Raw genomic sequence first — 23,458 nt, forward strand, 5'->3', positions numbered from 1 at the left:
AAGGGATCAATCCAAGAAGAAGATATAACAGTTATAAATATATATGCACACAACATAGGAGCACCTTAATACATAAGGCAACTGCTAACAGTTTTAAAAGAGGAAATCGACAGTAACACAATAATAGCGGGGGACTTTAACACCTCACTTACACCAATGGACAGATCATCCAAACAGGAAATTAATAAGGAAGCACAAGCTTCAAATGACACAATGGACCAGATAGATTTAATTGATATATATATATATATACATATATACATACACACACATATATATATAGGACACTGCAATCAAAAACAGCAGACTACACTTCTCAAGTGCGCATGGAACATTCTCCAGGATACATTACGTCTTGGGTCACAAATCAGGCCTCAGTAAATTTAAGAAAACTGAAATCATATCAAGCATCTTTTCTGACCACAACCTATGAGATTAGAAATCAATTACAGTGTAAAAAAAGTAAAAAACACAAACACATGGAGGTTAAACAATACGTTACTAAATAACCAAGACATCACTGAAGAAATCAAAGAGGAAATCAAAAAATATCAAGAGACAAATGAAAACAGGATGATCCAAAACCTATGGGATGCAGCAAAAGCAGTTCTAAGACCGAAGTTTATAGCAATACAAGCCTACCTCGAGAAACAAGAAAAATCTCAAATAAACAATCTAACCTCACACCTAAAGGAACTAGAGAAAGAACACACAAAACCCAAAGTTGTTGAATGAAAGAAATTATAAAGATCAGAGCAGAACTAAATGAAGTAGAAACAAAGAAAACAATTGCAAAGATCAATAAAGCTAAAAGCTGGTTCTTTAAGAAGATAAATAAAATTGATAAACCATTAGCCAGACGCATCAAGAAAAAGAGGGAGAGGACTCAAATCAAGAAAATTAGAAATGAAAAAGGAGAAGTTACAACAGAAACCACAGAAAACAAAGCATTCTAAGAGACTACTACAAGCAACTGTATGCCAATAAAATGGACAATCTGGAAGAAATGGACAAATTCTTAGAAAGGTATAACCTTCCACGACTGAACAAGGAAGAAATAGAAAATACCAACAGACCAATCACAAGTAATGAAATTGAAACTGTGATTAAAAATTTTCCAACAAACAAAAGTCCAGGACCAGATGGCTTCACAGGTGAATTCTACCAAACATTTAGAAAAGAGCTAACACTCATCCTTCTCAACTCTTCCAAAAAATCGCAGAGGAAGAAACACTCCCAAACTCAATCTATGAGGCCACCATCACCCTGATACCAAAACCAGACAGAGATAGTACAAAAAAAGAAAATTACAGACCAATATCACTGGTGAATATAGACACAAAAATCCTCAACAAAATACTAGCAAACAGATTCCAACAACTTATTAAAAGGATCATATACCATGGTCAAGTGGGATTTATCCCAGGGATACAAGGATTCTTGAATATATGCAAATCAAACAATGTGATACACCATATTAACAAATTGAAGAATAAAAACCATATGATCATCTCAATAGATGCAGGAAAAGCTTTGGACAAAATTCAACACCAATTTATGATAAAAACTCTCCAGAACGTGGGCATAGAGCGAACCTAGCTCAACATAATAAAGGCCATATAAGACAAACCCACAGCAAACATCATTCTCAATGGTGAAAAACTGAAAGCATTTCCTCTAAGATCAGGAACAAGACAAGGATGTCCACTCTTGCCACTATTATTCAACACAGTTTTGGAAATCCTAGCCATGGCAATCAGAGAAGGAAAAGAAATAAAAGGAATACAAATTAGAAAAGAACAAGTAAAACTGTCACTGTTTGCAGATGACATGATACTATACATAGAGAATCCTAAAGATGCCACCAGAAAACTACTAGAGCTAGTTGGTGAATTTGTTAAAGTAGCAGGATACAAAATTAATGCACAGAAATCTCTTACATTCCTATATACTAATGATGAAAAATCTGAAAGAGAAATTAAGGAAACACTCCCATTTACCATTGCAACAAAAAGAATAAAATACCTAGGTATAAACCTACCTGGGAGACAAAAAACCTGTATGCAGAAAATTATAAGACACTGATGAAAGAAATTAAAGATGATACAAACAGATGGAGAGATATACCATGTTCTGGATTAGAAGAATCAACATTGTGAAAATGAGTATAGTATCCAAAGCAATCTACAGGTTCAATGCAATCCCTATCAAATTACCAATGGCATTTTATACAGAACTAGAACAAAAAATCTTAAAATTTGTATGGAGACACAAAAGACCCCGAATAGCCAAAGCAGTCTTGAGGGAAAAAATGGAGCTGGAGGAATCAGACTCCATGACTTCAGACTATACTACAAAGGTACAGTAATCAAGACAATATGGTACTGGCACAAAAACAGAAATATAGATCAACAGAACAGGATAGAAAGCCCAGAGATAAACCCACGCAAATATGGTTAACTAATCTATGACAAAGGAGGCAAGGATATACAATGGAGAAAAGACAGTCTCTTCAATAAATGATGCTGGGGAAACTGGACAGCTACATGTTAAAGAATGAAATTAGAACACTCCCTAACACCATACACAAAAATAAACTCAAAATGGATTAGAGACCTAAATGTAAGGCCAGACACTATAAAACTCTTAGAGGAAAACATAGGAAGAACACTCTTTGACATAAATCACAGCAAGATCTTTTTTGATCCTCCTCCTACAGTAATGGAAATAAAAACAAAAATAAACAAATGGAACCTAATGAAGTTTAAAAGCTTTTGCAAAGCAAAGGAAACTACAAACAAAACGAAAAGACAACCCTCAGAATGGGAGAAAATATTTGCAAATGAATCAATGGACAAGGGATTAATCTCCAAAATATATAAACAGCCCATGTAGCTCAATATTAAAAAAACAAACAACCCAATCCAGAAATGGGCAGCAGACCCAAATAGACATTTCTCCAAGAAGACATACAGATGGCCAAGAAGCACAAGAAAAGCTGCTCAACATCACTAATTATTAGAGAAATGCAAATCAAAACTACAGTGAGGTATCACCTCACACCAGTTAGAATGGTCATCATCAGAAAATCTACAAACAAATGCTGGAGTGGGTGTGGAGAAAAGGGAACCCTCTTGCACTGTTGGTGGGAATGTAAATTGATACAGCCACTATGGAGAACAGCATGGAGCTTCCTTAAAAAACTAAAAATAGAATTAGCATATGACCCAGCAATCCCACTACTGGGCATATACCCAGAGAAAACCATTAATTCAAAAAGACACATGCACCCCAATTTCATTGCAGGACTATTTATAATAGCCAGGTCATGGAAGCAACATAAATGCCCACTGACAGATGAATGGATAAAGAAAATGTTATACATATATATAATGGAATATTATGCAGCCATAAAAAGGAACGAAATTGGGTCATATGTAGAGATGTGGATGGATTTAGAGACTGTCATACAGAGTGAAGTAAGTCAGAAAGAGAAAAACAAATATTGTATATTAAGGCGTATATGTGGAACCTAGAAAAATGGTACAGATGAACTGGTTTGCATAGCAGAAATAGAGACACAGATGTAGAGAACAAACTTATGGACACCAAAGGGGGAAACGGGCGGGGGTGGTGGTGGTGGTGTGATGAATTGGGAGATTGGGATTGACATATATACACTAATATGTATAAAATGGATAACTAATAAGAACCTGCTGTATAAAAAATAAATAAAATTCAAATATTCAAAAAAAAGAACATTAGTACTAGGTTCTAAGAATGGTTGCTCTTATAAGAACAGAATTTACTTAAACATCATTTTGAATGATGTTTTCATTTTTGGTTCTGGTTGAATGAGGTACTGAAAAGACCCAATGTTGGTAGACAGAAGAAATGTGGGCATCCACTGTGTAAATTAGCTGCTGTTTTGCAAGTCATGAACATCTTACACACACACACACACACACAGACACAATCATAAGCTGCAGACTCAGTGGTAAATTATTGTATCATTTTTAGAATACCCTATTTTAAATTATTTGAAAGCCTCTATTTTTCCGGTTCTAATTATATAAATCATCTATTAATATTAATACAGTCATAAGAATAATGTATGTAAGAGCATTATTTAACTGCAAAACATGTTACTGATGTTAGTTATTACACCTCTTAACACTCCCTTGAGACAATGAAGTCAGTTATATTTACATGTTATTCAGCAGTCCACACAGTAGGCTTCTTTTAAGGTTCAACTTAAAATATTCTTCCTCCTAGATTTAACTTATATGCCTCCATTCAATTAGAAATCTTTTTTTCCTACATTCTCACTAAATCTTCTTACTACCTCTGTTATAACATTTGTCACAGCCTACAGGTATTAGATTTATTTATGCATATGCTTAGCTTCCAGATAAGATTCCAAAAGCCAAGAAGGCAGGTTCTATCCTGCTCATCTTTGTGTAAGCTGTCCCCTCCACTTGTCTCCATGAGAAGTTAGTACCTAGCTGGTCTTTAATGATTTTTTTAAAATGATTTTTAAAAAATGTTGCTAGTCATTCTCAATTATATTTTAACTATGGAGCTATTTATTCTGACTGTTAAAGTAAGACAGTTATGTAGCCCACCCTCCCCCTTACAAAAACATGTGGTTATCTACTAGGGACACATGCAACCAGATTTGTTTTGTGCCTTTTTCTTAGCTACATGGGACATTCCCTCCTGCAGTTCTTAGGGTGATACTTTCTCTCCATGCTGTCTGTTGTAAGTGGCAAGCAGTGCTTTACCCTAGTGAGAAGGACGTCAATAGGCTGTATTTTACTATGACAGCCGGGCCATTTGACTTGAGTCTTATTACACTTGATAGCTACCTTCTGGGAATGTCTTTTTCAATTGTTTATTTTCCAAGCCTCTTGTCAGTTCAAACTACAGAAAACAAAAGGGGAACCCACATTTTACTAATGTGCACTCATAACATGGAAAGCACTTTATCAAACATTGGCCTGAGAAGATATTTCACTCTAATGAAATCCACAGATATTTACCAGATATTAATAACAATATGAGAATGATACAAAAATTAATAAACTCTAACAATCCACTCATGGGTATTATATTTAGGAAATACTAAGTATACAGGTATATATTGATAAATTTGAAATTATCTGAATTACTTAAAATAGAAGACCTTCCAAAATGCCAAGAATATCCAATTTGGGCAAGGTTTTAGTAATGGGCACTCATTTTAGGAAGGCACTTTGTCTGTACTTGTCAAGACATTTACTGAGTTTTTCAATGGGGAAAATATTGACATTTCAGCAAAGCAATCTTTATTGCACAGGGCTGTTAAAAGCATTACTAGAGATTCAGTATCCCTGGCCCCTGGACATTGTCATTATGACAACCAAAAGTGCCTTCTTACTATTTCCAAATGCCCTCTAGGGTAACACCGCACAGTTGTGAACCAAGTGTACGAGTCAAAATAGGCTAAGTTATGCTATAGCAACAAACAACCTCAAACCTCAGGGACATAATGTAACAAAAGAATAAACTTTTTCTCTTACTCTGCATATACAGAACAGGTCAAGAGGTGTATTCTGCTCATTATAATGATCAAGGGACCAAGGCTGATGAGACTCCACTGCAACATGTACACACGCAATCACTGTAGCAGTGGTGATCACACAAGGGGTGTGTTTGAAAGAAGAGACAGCAGAGTGAGGGCTTTATAGTTGCAGATATCAAAATGAGTCAGCAAAGCATAATTTTTGAAGGTGAAGGGCACACCTGGAGTTGCTAAACTTAATCCCTAGGTTCCCTAGAACTAGTTTTATTCCTTGAAGAAAAGAAGGTAGAGTTAAATAAGGAATCCCACCAAGAAGCCATGTATGCAGGAAGCACACTGTCTCTATGGCAGTGTAGGAGGAAAAAGACATGATTTAAAAAAAAAAAAGAAAATAAACAACAACAACAACATAAAACAACACTGCCTATTCCATTCACTGAGGAGAAAAGCAGGCTATGGAAACTCACATAAGGCTCCCTGAAACATGGGGATAATTCCAACTGGCCTAGAATTCAGTTCTGGCTCTGTCCTGATGTAAACCTGCTCCTAATGGCTGAGAAAACTCACCTTTTCAGAAATACTTAATAAACAAGGGAGCAAAATCAGGATATTCAAAGATATACTGAGGAAAAAGGACAATAATGTAAGAAATGAGAAAAAAATACATGGTAGATTCATGACATCCAGAAAAAATATTGTAATGGAGCATGTAAAAATTATGACCAAATATTTCTCCCTGAATCTTAAAAACTTAAGAAGCAATCAACTCGATGAAGGAAGAGCTCAAAGCACAAATAAAAGAACTTACAGACAAGATGACTAGACAGCAGGAGAAGATAAAATATATAAGTTGCCAGAGCTCAAGAAAAGCAGTGGCAGAGAAAATAAAATCATCACATTTTTAAGGACAAAGTAGAGGAATATGAGGGAGAACAGACACTGTTATAAACACACTAAGGAGAAAAGCTAAACTAAAGAAGAAAACAAATGAAAAGGATTTGTAAGAAAATGAAAAGAGATACAATAGCATATATAATTGGGATTTTTTTTAAGAAAAAAGAAAAAATAGAACAAATATTTAAAGGGCAGATCCATTTTGGCAACAGTACAGCATGAAAAAGGCCTGCTGAGCCCACACCAGGCCCCCAGGGCACAGGTGAGGGATTACAGCATGTCACACTGCACTGGTGTTCTCCTCCACATGCTGATGCTGCAGCCATGGCTCTCTGGCCATTGCCCATCCCAAGGTCTATGAAAGTAATGAAGATTCCCTCAAACATACTCATCAACAAAGTAAAATAACAGATTGTTAGCTGCAGGGAAATAAGTAGAGGCTATTTCTTGTCACAGAAAGGCAGACATATATCTTTCTCAGTCTACGAGCTGACATGGTCTGAACAGGCCCATTTATCACTGGAATTGCAAACGGATCATTGCACAAAGCAGCTACTGCTCATTCTGAAGACGTGGAAAAAGAAAAGTATTTGAAGGTATGAAAGTCCAGAAGAATATGGACTAGAATGTTGCTCTTCATCTTCAGGCATCTCCAACCCTCTGCTGTGGAAGTTAAAAATCCTTTTCTTTTCTAGAAATGGAGGCCCAACACAGAGACAGACCTATAGAAATCTTGGGTGGGGGGTCTTTTATGAGATCTACTTTTTAATTCAGCAACAGAATAAGCCGGCAGAACCATGCATTAGAAGCAAAGCTCCAAAAAATGATCAAATACCTATAAATGGGCATCTAACCAAAACTGTATATCTAAAAAGGCATATGGAGAAAAAATTAAAAATAAAGAGTCGTGTGGAATGCTTTGAGCCTAAGAATGAAAAAATAAGAAAAGAAAATAAACAACAAAAGGCTGAAAAGGTCTTCACAAAGTTCTAATGAAAAAAGAAGCCACAGGTAGATGCTGCTGATTCTCTAAAAAAAAAAAAAAAAAAAAAAAAAAATCAGAGTTATGGAGCTTGCCATCACATTTAAAACTTCAACATCATCAATCTGGCAGAAGTTTGCAGCAAATATAGGGAAAGCTAGACACATACCAATACCCAGTCTTATTCTCTGTAATTTTTCATCTCTAAAATTTCTTAGAGGAATATTCTTCAGAATGTTCTGAATGGAGTTATAATTAAGTAAAATAGAAGAGTATGTCAGAGGAGGAAAGGAGGAGAAATAATATAGTTCATAGACAATAATAATAATAAAAACAACAACACACAGAAAACCACCATGCCAGGGATACTCCCTAAAAGTACATAATCTGTCAGTACTTCAGGAGAAAAGGCAGACCCATGACTTAGGAAACTGTGAAATATGTGGCATATCTGATGTTCTGAGTCAAGCTAAGGATTTCAGATTTGGTAGACACTAAACTCTTAGAGGTTCAGTTTATCCTATCATAAACCAAATGGTTACTGGGAGATCTTTTCCAAGAAACAATTATTTTTCTCTTCTTAAGCTTATAAATGTATGGAAATATGTCTTATATAATAATCTATAAGGTCATAAAAGATAGTTCAACACCAAATTTTAACATGAAAGCCTAGGGCTCTCTGTACTCATTTTGTTATGCAAATTTTATTCATTCATATGAGGTGTGTAAATTGCATACCTTTCTAGATGAAACTATGTGTACCACACTCTGAGCTACTTTAACATAAAGATAACATTAAGACTAACAGAATGCTTTAAATGTCTATTTATGAGGAAAGAAACAAATTGGTTTTGCTCTTTTCTTAATTACCATTTTACATAATTAATTGAGCTACTTTTGTAAATTTAATTTTTTTTGTTATATAGTGCAGTATTTTAAAATATCCAATGAATTATCCTCTTGTCTTTAATGATGAGTGAGTGGAAGTAATACTATTTGGCTGTATTTGGTTATGAGAAAACAATAAGTGTGCTTTAAAAAAGATATAATTCAGATAAATATTCTTGGAATAAAGATAACAGAATATATATATAGTTGTTTGTGCCTGGAAAACTGAGCTAGAATAGTCCACAAAGATATATATTCTAGTAAAGATGTTATTGGACTTCAACAACTTTAAGAAGGAAGGAAGAAAGGAAGGTAGGAAGGAAGAAAAAAAGAAAATCATTTGGGCATCTAGGCAAAAAGATCTAGTCACTTACATCAGAAAATAAACTGGCCTGGCCTCAGAATTCTCCACAACAATATCCAATGTCAGAAGATAGTGGAGTAATACAAAATCCTTAAGAAAAGAAAGTACTATCCCAAGTGGTTATACTTTGCTGCCTTAACCTAGGTTCTTCAGAGTGCAGACTCTGGAACAAAAGTTTAATTGAGTGCATTTATTAGTTTCCGGTGGCTGCTATAACAGACTTAGTGGCGTAAGATAACAGAAATTTATTCTCTCACAATGTCAAGGCAAGAGCCTGGAATCAGTATCACTGAACTGTAAACAAGGTATTAGCAGGGTTGTACTCCCTCTAGAGGCTCTAGGGGAGAAAATGGCCCTTGCCTCTTCCAGTTAGTTTCTGGAGGCTGCCAGCATTCCTTGGCTTGTGGCCACATCACTCCTCTCTCTACTTCTGTAGTCATATGGGCTTCTCTTCTATTGTGTAATCTCCTTCTGCATGTTACTTATAAGAACACTTGTGATTGCATTTAGGACCTGCCCAGATAATCCAAGCATAATCACTCCATTTCAAGAACCTTAATTAATCACACCTGCAAAGTTTTCTTTTGTTTGTTTTTATATAAAAGTTAGCATTTACAGGCTCCACATAGATTATAAATAAATTAAAGGAATTGTAAGGGACTACTCTTCTCAACTAAGTGCAAATAAATGTGAAAACTGGGATGAAGGAGCTAATACTCCAGAAATATATAATTTACCATAATTATTTACAGCAGAAATTTTAAAGATTTCCAAAATTCAAATAGAGAAAATGCCAAAGAACCTCCTCTCCATTTCCCTTCCCCACACCGAAATAATAAGGTGCCTGGATTAGACAATTTCACAGGGAAATTCTAACAAAACTTTTAAAAAGCAGATAATTCCATTGTATTTTAACTCTTGAGAGCACATAAAAAGAAGGAATGTTTCCAAATTCTTCTTATGAAGTGGGAATAAAAGTGATCTCTAAAATCAAGGATTACGCACACACACACAAACTATCGACCACATTTCAAAGGTTCAACAGAAGGCACTGCTAAGTCAAGATTAGGATACATGGAAATCAATAACCTTCTAAGAGTCAAACAACAGCCAGTTAGAAGACACAACAGAAGGAAAAATCCCTTATTTTCAATAATAACATGAAAGATTAAAATGTCTGAGAGGAGGACCTTCAAGATGGTGGAGGAGTAAGACGTGGACATCACCTTCCTCCCCACAAATACATCAAAAATATATCTACATGCGTAACAAATCCTACAGAACACCTACTGAACACTGGCAGAAGACCTCAGACTTCCCCAAAGGCAAGAAAATCCCCACGTACCTGGGTATGGCAAAAGAAAAAAGAGACAAAAGAATAGGGATGGGACCTGCCCATCTGGGAGGTGAGCTGTGAAGGAGGAAAAATTTCCACACAATAGGGAGCCCCTTCACTGGTGGAGATGGGGGGGAAGCTTCAGAGCCATGGAGGAGAGCACAGCAACAGGGGTGCAGAGGGCAAACAGGAAAGATTCCCACACAGAGGATCAGTGTAGACCAGCACTCAGCAGACTGAGAGGCTTGTCTGCTCACCCAATGGGGCGAGTGGGGCTGGGAGCTGAGGCTCAGGCTTTGGAGGTCAGTCCCAGGGATAGGACACTCCCCTGCACTGGCTGCATGAACACAGCCTGAAGGGGGCTAATGTGCCACAGCTAACTGGGAGGGAGTCCGTGAAGAAGTCTGGAACTGCCTAAGAGGCAAGAGACCATTATTTTGGGGTGCGCGAGGAGACAAGATTCAGAGCACCACCTAAACGAGCTTCAGAGATGGGCGCGAGTCACAGCTATAAGCATGCACATCAGAGATGGGCATGAAACGTTAAGGGTGCTGCTGCAGCCACCAAGAATCCTGTGTGCAAGCACAGGTCACTATCCACAACTCCCCTCCCAGGAGCCTGTGCAGCCCACCACTGCCACGGTCCCGTGATCCAGGGACAACTTCCCCAGGAGAACACATGGTGTGCCTCAGGCTGCTGCAACATCATGCTGGACTCTGTCACCGCAGGCTCGCCTGGCATTCCATACCCCTCTCTCCCCCCGGCCTGACCAGAGAGCTACCTACGTACAGAGGAAGGGCCAAATCCAAAGCTGAACCCCAGGAGCTGTGCGAACAAAGGAGAGAAAGAGAAATTTCTCCATGCACCCACAGGAGCAGCGGATTAAACCTCCACAATCAACTTGATGTACCCTGCATCTGTGGAATACCTGAATAGACAACGAATCATCCCAAAATTGAGGCCATGGACTTTGGGAGCAACTGTAGACTTGGGGTTTGCTGTATGCGACTGACTAGTTTCTGATTTTTATGTTTATCTTAGTATAGTTTTTAGCGCTTGTTATCACTGGTGGATTTGTTTATTGGTTTGGTTGAGCTCTTTTTCCTTTATTACTTTTTAATAACTTTTAAATTTTTTAATATTTTATTTTATTTTTCTTTCTTTTTTTCCTCCCTTTTCTTCTGAGTCATGTAGCTGACAGTGTCTTTGTACTCCAGCCAGGGCTAAGGCCTGAGCCTCTGAGTTGGAGAACTGAGTTCAGGACATTGGACCACCAGAGACCTCCCAGCCCCACGTAATATCAATCAGTGAGAACTCTCCCAGAGATCTCCATCTCAATGGTAAGACTCAGCTCCACTCAACGACCAGCAAGCTCCAGTGCAGGAAACCCCATGCCAATCAACTAGCAAGATAGGAACACAACCCCACCCATTAGCAGAGAGCCTGCCTAAAATCATAATAATTTCACAGACAACCCAAGACACACCTGCGGATGCGGTCCTGCCCACCAGAAAGAGAAGATCCAGCCTCATCTACCAGAACACAGACACCAATCCCCTCCACCAGGAAGCCTACACAACCCACTTAACCAACCTTACCCACTGGGGGCAGACACCAAAGACAACAGGAAATATGAACCTGCAACCTGAGAAAAGGAGACCTCAAACAAAGCAAGTTAAGCAAAATGAGAAGACAGAGAAATATACAGCAGATGAAGGAGCAAAGTAAAAACTCACCAGACCAAGCAAAAGAAGAGGAAATAGGCAATTTACCTGAAAAAGAATTCAGAGTAATGATAGTAAATTACCCAAAAGCTTGGAAATAGAAGGGAGAAAATATAAGAAACATTTAACAAGGAACTAGAAGAAGTAAAGAGCAAACAAACAATGATGAACAACACAATAAATGAAATTAAAAATTCTCTAGAATGAATCAATAGCAGAATAATGGAGGCAGCAGATGGATAAGTGACCTGGAAGATAAAATAGTGCAAATAACTACCACAGAGCAGAATAAAGAAAAAAGAATGAAAAGACTTGAGAACAGCCTCAGAGACCTCTGGGACAATATTAAACACACCAATATTCGAATTATAGGGGTCCCAAGAGAAAAACAGAAAAAGACAAGGACTCAGAAAAATTTGAAGAGATTATAGTTGGAAACTTCCCTAATATGGAAAAGAAAATAGTCACTCAAGTCCAGGAAGCACAGAGAGTCCCATACAGGATAAATCCAAGGAGAAACACGCAAAGACACATATTAATCAAACTTTCAAAAATTAAATACAAAGAAAAAATATTGAAAGCAGCAAGGGAAAAGCAACAAATAACACAAGGGAATCCCCATAAGGTTAACAGCTGATCTTTCAGCAGAAACTGTGCAAGCCAGAAGGGAGTGGAGGACACACTTAAAGTGATGAAAGGGAAAACCTACAACCAAGATTACTCTACCCTGCAAGGATCTCATTCAGATTCGATGGAGAAATTAAAACCTTTACAGACAAGCAAAAGCTAAGAGAATTCAGAACCACCAAACCAGCTTTACAACAAATGCTAAAGGAACTTCTCTAGGCAGAAAACACAAGAGAAGGAAAGACCTACAATAACAAACCCAAAACAATTAAGAAAATGGTAATAGGAACATACATACTAATAATTACCTTAAATGTAAATGGATTACATGCTCCAACAAAAAGACACAGACTGGCTGAATGGACACAAAATCAAGACCCATATGTATGATGTCTACAAGAGACCCACTTCAGACCTAGGGACACATACAGACTGAAAGTGAGGGGATGGAAAAAGATATTCCATGCAAATGGAAATCAAAAGAAAGCTGGAGTAGCAATTCTCATATCAGACAAAATGGACTTTAAAATAAAGACTATTACAAGACACAAAGAGGACAAAACATAATGATCAATGGATCAAACCAAGAAGAAGATATAACAACTGTAAATATTTATGCCCCTAACATAGAAGCACCTCAATACATAAGGCAAATGCTAACAGCCATAAAAGGGGAAATCGACAGTAACACAATAATAGTAGGGGACGTTAACACCCCACTTTCACAAATAGACAGATCATCAAAAATGAAAATAAATAAGGAAACACAGACTTTAAATGACACGTTAAACAAGATGGACTTAATTATATTTACAGGACAACCCAGCCCAAAACAACAGAATACACTTTGTTCTCAAGTGCTCAGGGAACATTTTCCAGGATAGATCATATCTTGGGTCACAAATCAAGCCTTGGTAAATTTAAGAAAATTGAAATCATATCAAGTATCTTTTCTGACCACAATGTTATGAGACTAGATATCAATTACAGGGAAAAAATGTAAAAAATACAAACACATGGAGGCTAAACATTACACTACTAAATAACCAAGAGATCACTGAAGACATCAAAGAGGAAACCAAAAAATACTTAGAAACAAATGACAATGAAAACACAACGACCCAAAACCTATGGGAAGCAGCAAAAGCCGTTCTAAGAGAGAAGTTTATAGCAATACAATCCTACCTCAAGAAACAGGAAACATCTCCAATAAACAAGCTAACCTTACACCTAAAGCAATTACAGAAAGAACAAAAAAATCCCCAAAGGGGCTTCACTGGTGGTGCAGTGGTTGAGAGTCTGCCTGCCAATGCAGGGGACGCAGGTTCGTGCCCCGGTCCAGGAAGATCCCACACGGCGCGGAGCGGCTGGGCCCGTGAGCCATGGCCACTGAGCCTGCGCATCCAGAGCCTGTGCTCCACAACGGGAGAGGCCACAACAGTGAGAGGCCCGCGTACCGCAAAAATAAAAAATAAAAAAATCCCCAAAGTTAGCAGACAGAAAGAAATCATAACGATCAGATCAGAAATAAATGAAAAAGAAATGAAGGAAACGATAGCAAAGATAAATAAAACTAAAAGCTTATTCTTTGAGAAGATAAATAAAACTGATAAACCATTAGCCAGACTCATCAAGAAAAAAAGGGAGGGCTTCCCTGGTGGCGCAGTGGTTGAGAGTCCGCCTGCCGATGCAGGCGACACGGGTTCATGCCCCGGGCTGGGAAGATCCCACATACTGTGGAGTAGCTGGGCCTGTGAGCCATGGCTGCTGAGCCTGCACGTCCAGAGCCTGTGCTCCGCAATGGGAGAGGCCACAACAGTGAGAGGTCCGCATACCGAAAAAAAAAAAAAAAAAGAAAAAGAAAAAAAGGGAAAAGACTGAAATCAACAGAATTAGAAATGAAAAAGGAGAAGTAACAACTGACACTGCAGAAATGCAAAAGATCATGAGAGATGACTACAAGCAAGTATATGCCAATAAAATGGACAACCTGGAAGAAATGGACAAATTTTTAGAAAAGCACAACCTTCTGAGACACAACCAGGAAGAAATAGAAAATATAAAGAGACCAATCACAAGCACTGAAGTTGAAACTGTGATTAAAAATCTTCCAACAAACAAAAGTCCAGGACCAGATGGCTACACAGGTGAATTCTATCAAACATTTAGAGAAGAGCTAACACCTAGCCTTCTCAAACTCGTCCATAATATAGCAGAGGGAGGAACACACCCAAACTCATTCGACAAGGCCACCATCACCCTGATACCAAAACCAGACAAAGAGGTCACAAAAAAAAAAGAAAACTAGGGCCTCCCTGGTGGCGCAGTGGTTGAGAGTCCGCCTGCCGATGCAGGGGATACGGGTTCGTGCCCCAGTCTGGGAGGATCCCATATGCCGCGGAGCGGCTGGGCCCGTGAGCCATGGCCGCTGGGCCTGCGCGTCCGGAGCCTGTGCTCCGCAACGGGAGAGGCCACAACAGTGAGAGGCCCGCATACCGCAAAAAGAAAAAAAAAAAGAAAACTAGAGGCCAATATCACTGATGAACATAGATGCAAAAATCCTCAACAAAATACCAGCAAATAGAATACAACAGCACATTAATAGGATCACACAGCATGATCAAGTGGGGTTTATCCTAGGAATGCAAAGATTCTTCAATATATGCAAATCAATCAATGTGATACACCACATAAACAAATTGAAGGATAAAAACCATATGATCATCTCAATAGATGCAGAAAAAGCTTTTGACAAAATTCCACGCCCATTTATGATAAAATCCTCCAGAAAGTAGGCATAGAGGGAACTTACCTCCACATAATAAAGGCTGTATATGACATATGCACAGCCAACATCGTTCTCAATGATGAAAAACTGAAAGCATTTCCACTAAGATCAGGAACAAGACAAGGTTGCCCACTCTCACCACTCTTATTCAACATAGTTTTGGAAGTTTTAGCCACAGCAATCAGAGAAGAAAAAGAAATAAAAGAATCCAAACTGGAAAAGAATAAGTAAAACTGTCACTGTTTGGAGATGAGATGATACTATACATAGAGAATCCTAAAGATACTACCAGAAAGCTACTAGAGCTAATCAATGAATTTGGCAAACTATCAGGATACAAAATTAATGCACAGAAATCTCTTGCATTCCTATACATTAACTAATGATGAAAAATCTGAAAGAGAAATTAAGGAAACACTCCCATTAACCATTGCAACAAAAAATAAAATACCTAGGAATAAACCTACCTAAGGACACAAAAGACCTGTATGCAGAAAACTATAAGATACTGGTGAAAGAAATTAAAGATGATAAAAACAGATGGAGAGATATACCATGTTCTTGGATTGGAAGAACCCACATTGTGAAAATGACTATACTACCCAAAGCAATCTACAGATTCAATGCAATTCCTATCAAACTATCAATAGCGTTTTTCACAGAACTAGAACAAAAAATTTCACAATTTGTATGGAAACACAAAAGACCCTGAATAGCCAAAGCAATCTAGAGAACAAAAAACGGAGCTGGAGGAATCAAGCTCCCAGACTTGACTACACTACAAAGCTACAGTACTCAAGACAGTATGGTTCTGGCACAAAAACAGAAATAGAGATCAATGGAACAGGATAGAACACCCAGAGATAAACCCACGCAACTATGGTCACCTTATTTTTGATAAAGGAGGCAAGAATATACAATGGAAAAAAGACAGCCTCTTCAATAAGTGGTGCTGAGAAAACACTCCCTAACACCATACACAAAAATAAATGAAAAATGAATTAAAGACCTAAATGTAAGGCCAGACACTACAAAACTCTTAGAGGAAAACATAGGAAGAACACTCTGTGGCATAAATCACAGCAAGGTCCTTTTTGACCCACCTCCTAGAGAAATGGAAATAAAAACAAAAAGAAACAAAGGGGATCTAATGAAACTTAAAAGCTTTTGCACAGCAAAGGAAACCATAAACAAGACCAAAAGACAACCCTCAGAATGGGAGATAATATTTGCAAATGAAGCAACAGACAAAGGATTAATCTCCAAAATATACAAGCAGCTCATGCAGCTCAATATCAAAAAAACAAACAATCCAATCCAAAAATGGGCAGAAGATCTAAATAGACATTTCTCCAAGGAAGACATACAGATTGCCAACAAACACATGAAAGGATGCTCAACATCACTAATCATTAGAGAAATGCAAATCAAAACTACAATGAGGTATCACCTCACACCAGTTGGCATGGCCATCATCAAAAAATCTACAAACAATAAATGCTGGAGAGGGTGTGGAGAAAAGGGAATCCACTTGCACTGTTGGTGGGAATGTAAATTGATACAGCCACTATGGAGAACAGTATGGAGTTTCCTTAAAAAACCAAAAATAGAAGTACCATACGATCCAGCAATCCCACAATTGGGCATATACCCTGAGAAAACCATAATTCAAAAAGAGTCATGCACCACAATGTTCATTGCAGCACTATTTAAAATAACCAGGACATGGAAGCAAACTAAGTGTCCATCAACAGGTGATGGATAAAGAAGATGTGGCACATATATACAATGGAATATTACTCAGCCATAAAAAGAAATGAAATTGAGTTTTCTGTAGTGAGGTGGATGGACCTAGAGTCTGTCATACCGAGTGAAGTAAGTCAGAATGAGAAAAACAAATACCGTATGCTAACACATATATATGGATTCTAAAAAAAAAATGGTTCTGAAGAACCTAGGGGCAGGACAGGAATAAAGATGCAGGTGTAGAAAATGGACTTGAGGACATGGGGAGGGGGAAGGGTAAGATGGGAATAAGTGAGAGAGTGGCATTGACATATATACACTAATAAATGTAAAATAGATAGCTAGTGGGAAGCAGTCACATAGCACAGGGAGATCAGCTCCTTGCTTTGTGACCACCTAGATGGGTGGGATATGGAGGGTGGGAGCAAGATACAAGAGGGAGGGTATATGGGGATATATGTATACGTATAGCTGATTCACTTTGCTATACAGCAGAAACTAACACAATATTGTAAAGTAATTATACCCCAATAAAGATATTAAAAGAAAATGTCTGAGAGAAAATGTGTGAGCTCATTATGAAAAAGACTAAAATGATTCAGAGGGACACACAATAAGATATGAACCAAAGAAAAAGCATTCCATATCCTTGGACAGGATGACTCAACATCATAAAAATGTCAATTCCCCCTAAATTAACCTACAATTTTCACACTAGTCTCATAAAGATGTCAGCATCATTTTCTCAGAATAATCAAGCTGAGTCAAAAGTTCATGTGGGAAAATAAACAAGCAAAGATAGCCAAGAGAAGTCTGCAACAGAAGAGTAATAGAGAGGGATCAGTCTCCAAGTATTAACCCATTACAGAACTTCAGTAATTACAATAGTGTGACACTGGCACATGGATAAACAGAGAAATCATGGAACAGAATATGAAGTCCAGGAATAGACATACATTAATATATAGCATTTTAGAAAATGTGGCATTTCAAATAGGTGGGGAAAAGGTGGACTAGTTAATAAACAGTGTTGAGAAAAATGGATCAGAGAAAAGAAAAGGAAAAGAAAATCTGATTCCATTCCTGACAGCTAGTAATAGGATAAATTCCAAACGTATTAAATTTTTAACTGTTAAAAAAATAATAATAATCCTGGGGGAAACCATGGAAAATGGAAGGCCTTTCTACTTATAACATGAAGCTCAAAAACTATAAAAGTAAAAACTGATAAACTCAATTACAGGTTTAAAAAATGTGCATGGTAAAAAGTACAACAAGCAAATTCAAAAGGCAAATATCAAATTGGGAGAAAAAAATGTGAATTGATGTCACAAACAAAAGGTTAATCTCACTAATTATAAAGAGTTCCTAGGAATCAATGAGGAAAAAACAATCCAATGAGAAAAATGGGCAAAAATATTGACAGTTCACAGAAAAGGAAATACAAATTGTCCTTCAATACACATAAAGAAGCTCACTTATAATAAGAAAATTAAACCATTTTCACCTATCAGATTGGCAGAGACTGAAGTTCAATAATTCACTATTTTAGGGAATTGGGTGGGGAAACAGGTCTTCTCTTACTTGTTGGTGAGAGTGTAAACTGGTACCACTTCTATAAAGGGCAATTTGATTCTGTTCACCAAGCTTATAAATACTATACCCTTTTAGAAATATATTCTAAGATGTATATGTTTGTGATATGATGTATGCACAAGGTTATTTATTGTGGCACTATTCTTTTGTAATAGCAAAAGAATGGAAGCAGTCTAAATGTCTATTAATGCCCATCAATATATGAGTACAGTACATCCATACAATGGAATCCTATGGAGCCATACAAAAGAATGAAGAAGATCTTTACTCACTGTTAGAGAATCATCTCCCAGATCATTGGAGGAAAGGTGCACATAGGTGCACAGAGATAACTCTGAAAAGATACACAGGAAATTGGTATGGCTGGCTATGTTGGTGAAGGGGAACTGGACGGCTGGGGAACAGAGTGTGAAGGACTTGCATTTTTAAAATCTATGGGAGACAACACAGGCCTTGCGAGTCGTAAGTGCAAAATGAACTGTAGAGATAGTAAGTAGTAAAAGAAATAGATACAAGAGATAATGAGGTAAAGTTAGCTTTCAACCTTTTCCTCCTATGTCCTTCCCCAAAAATGCACACTTCTTCCTCTAATTACAATTTTGCTTGCTTTCACTGGCCTCTACCCTTATCCTCAGACCCTACTGTTTCATTTATCTTAAGAGGCATCAGTGTTTCCAATAATTTTCCAATCAAAATTATATAAGTACATCTCAATTTCAATTTGCACTTTGTGCAGTTCTAGAACTTGGACTCCATAGAAGCCACTGAGAGTTTTGGAGGCATATCACAATAGCACAAAAAGGTTAAAATCATTCATTTGAGGCAATCATAAGAGAACAAACACATCTTTTGGAAGGTACTTTAAAAAAAACAGTGGTTAAAATAAAATCTTGCCTGTTATTGGCAAAAAGTATTGTAGCCCATTCTAATAATATTTCTTTGGAGAATTAAAGATCTCATCTCCTGACATTCTTAGCTGTTGCAAGCACACTAAAGAAGGTAAGCTTTTAGATAAAATATAAATTAGTAAAGTCACATACCTAACAACCATGATATCCATGGAGATGCACAATCCCATCTATTGGGATATGAGAAAATATTAAAATTTCCATTTCTATTATTTAATCTTATCCTTATAATACTGTATAAAGTAGTATATTAATATATAATTTATAAATAATAAATAGGCATGCATAAATTCTATTGCAGGCTCAGTCTTTTTTATCCATAGAGTGTAATCAAAATGTTTGGTAACCATTGCCAAATGATGATTTCTTCCTCACATATATAAGAAGAAATCAAATGCACTACAGAATATTTTATCTGAGCACAGCAAGAAGCAGCAGCCAAAAACTATGAATTTCTAAGCGAAATACTGTTGAATTCATTTGGTATAGCACTTAGCATAATGTTATCTAAAGAGAGGTTACTAATACATAATAGAATTTTGAAGTTAGATATCACCTATTTCAAATCTCATTTCAAACATGAGGTAACATTCTCTGTGTCATATGGCTGACTCGTAGTGACAGAGCTAGGTACAGATCACAAATTTCCCAAATGTTTGTCTTTCTACTACACAACACATGGAGATATAGATTTATTTATTTATTTAGGGAAAAGGGGATGGTCTTAGAAATTAAGCAGCAGGCAATCTAGTATTCTCACTACTTTATTTTCTCCTATTTAACCATATCTTTATTTTTGTCTTCTTTTTAGTCTTCGCAAAACCACATCCCCGTTTTAGAAAGGTGAAGTGTGTATTTCTTTTTATCATGTTAATTTTTTAAGCCATTCTAAAGGAGAAAAGTTCAAACCTGAAATTAATCCTACTTTCGCCCATCTCCTCTAACAGAAACAACCTCTGAATTCTAAATGCCTTTGTTCTTACCAATAATCCTCTGAGAACAACCCAGCACAAGAAACATATGCCCAACCCTACCCGAAAGAAAGGAAAGGTGGGATGAAAAATGCTACAGAGAAATTAAAAATGTTTATGCAGGTAATTCAAACCCTTTTTTTTTTTTTTTTTTTTTTGTGGTACTTGGGCCTCTCATGGCTGTGGCCTCTCCCGTTGCGGAGCACAGGCTCCGGACGCGCAGGCTCAGCGGCCACGGCTCACGGGCCTAGCTGCTCTGCGGCATGTGGGATCTTCCCAGACCGGGGCACGAACCCGTGTCCCCTGCATCGGCAGGCGGACTCTCAACCACTGCGCCACCAGGGAAGCCCTCTAGGTTTTTTTTTTTTTTTTTCGGTACGCGGGCCTTTCACTGTCGTGGCCTCTCCCGTTGCGGAGCACAGGCTCCGGACGCGCAGGCTCAGCGGCCATGGCTCACGGGCCTAGCCGCTCCGCAGCATGTGGGCTTCCCGGACCGGGGCACGAACCCGTGTCCCCTGCATCGGCAGGTGGACTCTCAACCACTGCGCCACCAGGGAAGCCCTCAAACCCATTTTTAATACCTTATATTTGTGTAGTCCCTTCACATTATGTACAGGTAGCGTTTAAGAAATTTGCTTCTATCTTCACACAGACATTGGGTCTACTATGGCTATGTCACCTAACCAGTTTTGTCATGTAGTGGGAAACTGATACCGTGTTGGGTCGGGAATAGCAAACGGCATAATGCAGATAATCGCTTAGCAAAGTGTCTAGCATACAGTCAGGCACAAAGTACTTAACTCTTTTTAAGTCAAACACCTCCAACCTTTTTAAGTCAAACACACAGACAGGTGAAGTGACATGCCCGAGGTCTCACCTTTCCTGTTAGGACACTTAGAAACCCAGACTTTTCCTCTAAGGAGACTGCGAGTTGGGACATTTAGGGAGTTGGCTAAATTCTTAAAAGGACTGGGAGGGAAAAAAAACTGGCCTCCGTCACGGCCAAGGTTTTCACCACAGAACACCCGTACAGCAGTCCACCTCCGTCTTTTCCCTCCTCCGAGGCAAGCAAGAACTACATTTCCCAGCGGCCCTCGGGCTGCTTCCGGTGCAGCGCGCCAGTGTTCTGTTTCCGGGCACGTCTTTTACGTCAGTTCGTGGGAAGGTTCCTACGGCTGAGACGGAGGTCCTAATCATGGGTTCTTTCGTTTCCCAGCCACTTGAGCCGGTCAAGGACATTGCGCCTCCTGAGGTCGCCTCCTCCGCCAACCCCGTGCCCGTCATTGCACCCGGAGCGCCGACCCCTCCAGCAGAAGCCCCTCTGTTTAATAACTGCTGGAGCTGTCGCGTGCTCTCCGGGTCCGGGCTGATAGGGGCGGGCGGGTACGTGTACTGGGTGGCACGGAAGCCCATGAAGCTGGGATACCCCCCGGGTCCAGGGACTATTGCGCAGATGGTCTTCGGCATCAGTGAGAGTTCGGGGCACTACACTTGGGCTGGGGGAAGAGGGGGAAGAGGGGCGCAGCCACGTGGGCGGGGGCGGGGCACCTGGGTTGGTCACGTGGCAGCAGGCGCTTACCCCCTACCCCCTAAAATGGGGTTGGGGAGAAAAAGTTGTTGGGAAACTTTTCTTTCTTTCTTTTTTCTTAAATCACAGTATTTTTTTTTTTAGAACTCTTACTAGCTTCAATCTTTTTAATCCTACCAAAAGCTATTAAAGGTAGGTATGAATATAGTAGTCCTATTTTCCTGCACAGAGAGTTCGAAGTCAGACACCCAGGTTATGACACAACTAGCCTTTGATTCCCAGGCTTATCTGTTACCAAAACCCATGCTTCTAATCTAGATTGTGAAGAAGGCCTGAGTGAGGGCACTTGACCTTGGTTTAAGAACTTTGGCTTTGAAGGCAGATTGTAGACATGAGTTCAAAGCCCACATACTAAGGTCTACCATTGGGTACTGTAGCCCACAGTTCTTATTTATAACAATACTATGTGATTGTCAAGCTGTCTTCCTGTAAAATGTAGTGATTTTTTAAGCTCTTCAGACCAACTGAGTGAATAGAATTTTAAATTTTCATATCTCTTACCTTCTTAATTAGATTACCCAGATCAATTCCCTTTCAGTAACTTTCTTGCTTTGGGGAAGTAACAGAATTTTTTTTTCTCTCAACTTTCCTGAGCTTCACTTTTCTGTAAGATAGAAATAATGGTAATTGTATCTTCAAGGAGTATTGTGAGGGTTAAATAAGTTGATATATATGAAAGCACCTGGTAAATTGAAGTACAACATAAAGAATAAAGTACTGTTGTTTTTTCCCTAGGCATTGCTTGCTGGGGTATAGTCATCCTGTCAGACCCCAAAGGGAAGGCCTACCGCGCTGGTTGAAGTACCACCATTGAATGTGTCATCTCTTGGCATCCCCATGACACACAGAGCAAGCATGGGGCGTATGGATGTTCTGGACAGACGCATGGACATTGGCAGACTTCAGTCCTGCAGATACTATAAGACTGAAGAGACAAACATAGGTTGTCGTTCATTGGCCATGAGTGTTTGTGGCCTTCGCAGGTTCCACAGGGACCAATAAATTCCTCACAGAAGAGGTTCTTTGTGTTATTTGAGGAAGGAGGGTATAATTTTTTAAAAATACAGAGGAAATGATAAACCAAATGAGAAAGTGAGCTAAAGTTATTTTAAATAGTTCTTTCTACTTCTCCTATGGTTGGGTCAACACCTACTATCCACCTCATACTGGATAGGCATCATGCAATAGGCAGAAGTACATAAAACATTTATCTGTGTACTGCTTATACTTCCCAAGGCACTGTCAGATCCATGACCTTGTGAGAGTTTCCCAGCTACTCTGAGGAGGTTATTTCATTGGTGGTAAGTGAACCTTAAAAAACAGTCCTAGTGATTTGCCCAGGGTCATTCAGCAAGTCAGTGATAGAGTTAGGACTTGTTCTTGTCCAGTTGTTCTTGTCTTTCAGAACTAGGATTGTTCCAGAGAGGCAAGAATTACCTTTATGAAACAATTAGATAATCATAAAAATCAGCATAAAATAAAA

The 23,458-nt window shown here is 38.5% G+C and overlaps 1 protein-coding gene across 1 annotated transcript; it reads left to right on the forward strand.

Moving 5' to 3' along the window:
* Positions 1-21,546: 21,546 nt before the first annotated feature.
* On the forward strand, positions 21,547-22,992 carry DMAC1 (distal membrane arm assembly component 1). Its single transcript, XM_060101728.1, has 2 exons — positions 21,547-21,856; positions 22,711-22,992. Exons 1-2 carry the CDS (start codon positions 21,583-21,585, stop codon positions 22,773-22,775), a joined length of 339 nt encoding a protein of 112 aa, XP_059957711.1. The 5' UTR covers positions 21,547-21,582; the 3' UTR covers positions 22,776-22,992.
* The last annotated feature ends 466 nt before the right edge of the window (positions 22,993-23,458 follow it).

The sequence above is a fragment of the Mesoplodon densirostris genome, chromosome 6, assembly GCF_025265405.1.
Source record: "Mesoplodon densirostris isolate mMesDen1 chromosome 6, mMesDen1 primary haplotype, whole genome shotgun sequence".
In the NCBI taxonomy this organism is placed as follows: domain Eukaryota; kingdom Metazoa; phylum Chordata; class Mammalia; order Artiodactyla; family Ziphiidae; genus Mesoplodon; species Mesoplodon densirostris.

Excerpts from the sequence above, each read along its gene's own strand:
- DMAC1 (XM_060101728.1), top strand. The coding sequence starts at position 21,583 with ATGGGTTCTTTCGTTTCCCAGCCACTTGAGCCGGTCAAGGACATTGCG. Across the intron at positions 21,857-22,710 it reads GCAGATGGTCTTCGGCATCA|GCATTGCTTGCTGGGGTATA; the intron begins GTGAGAGTTCGG and ends TTTTTTCCCTAG.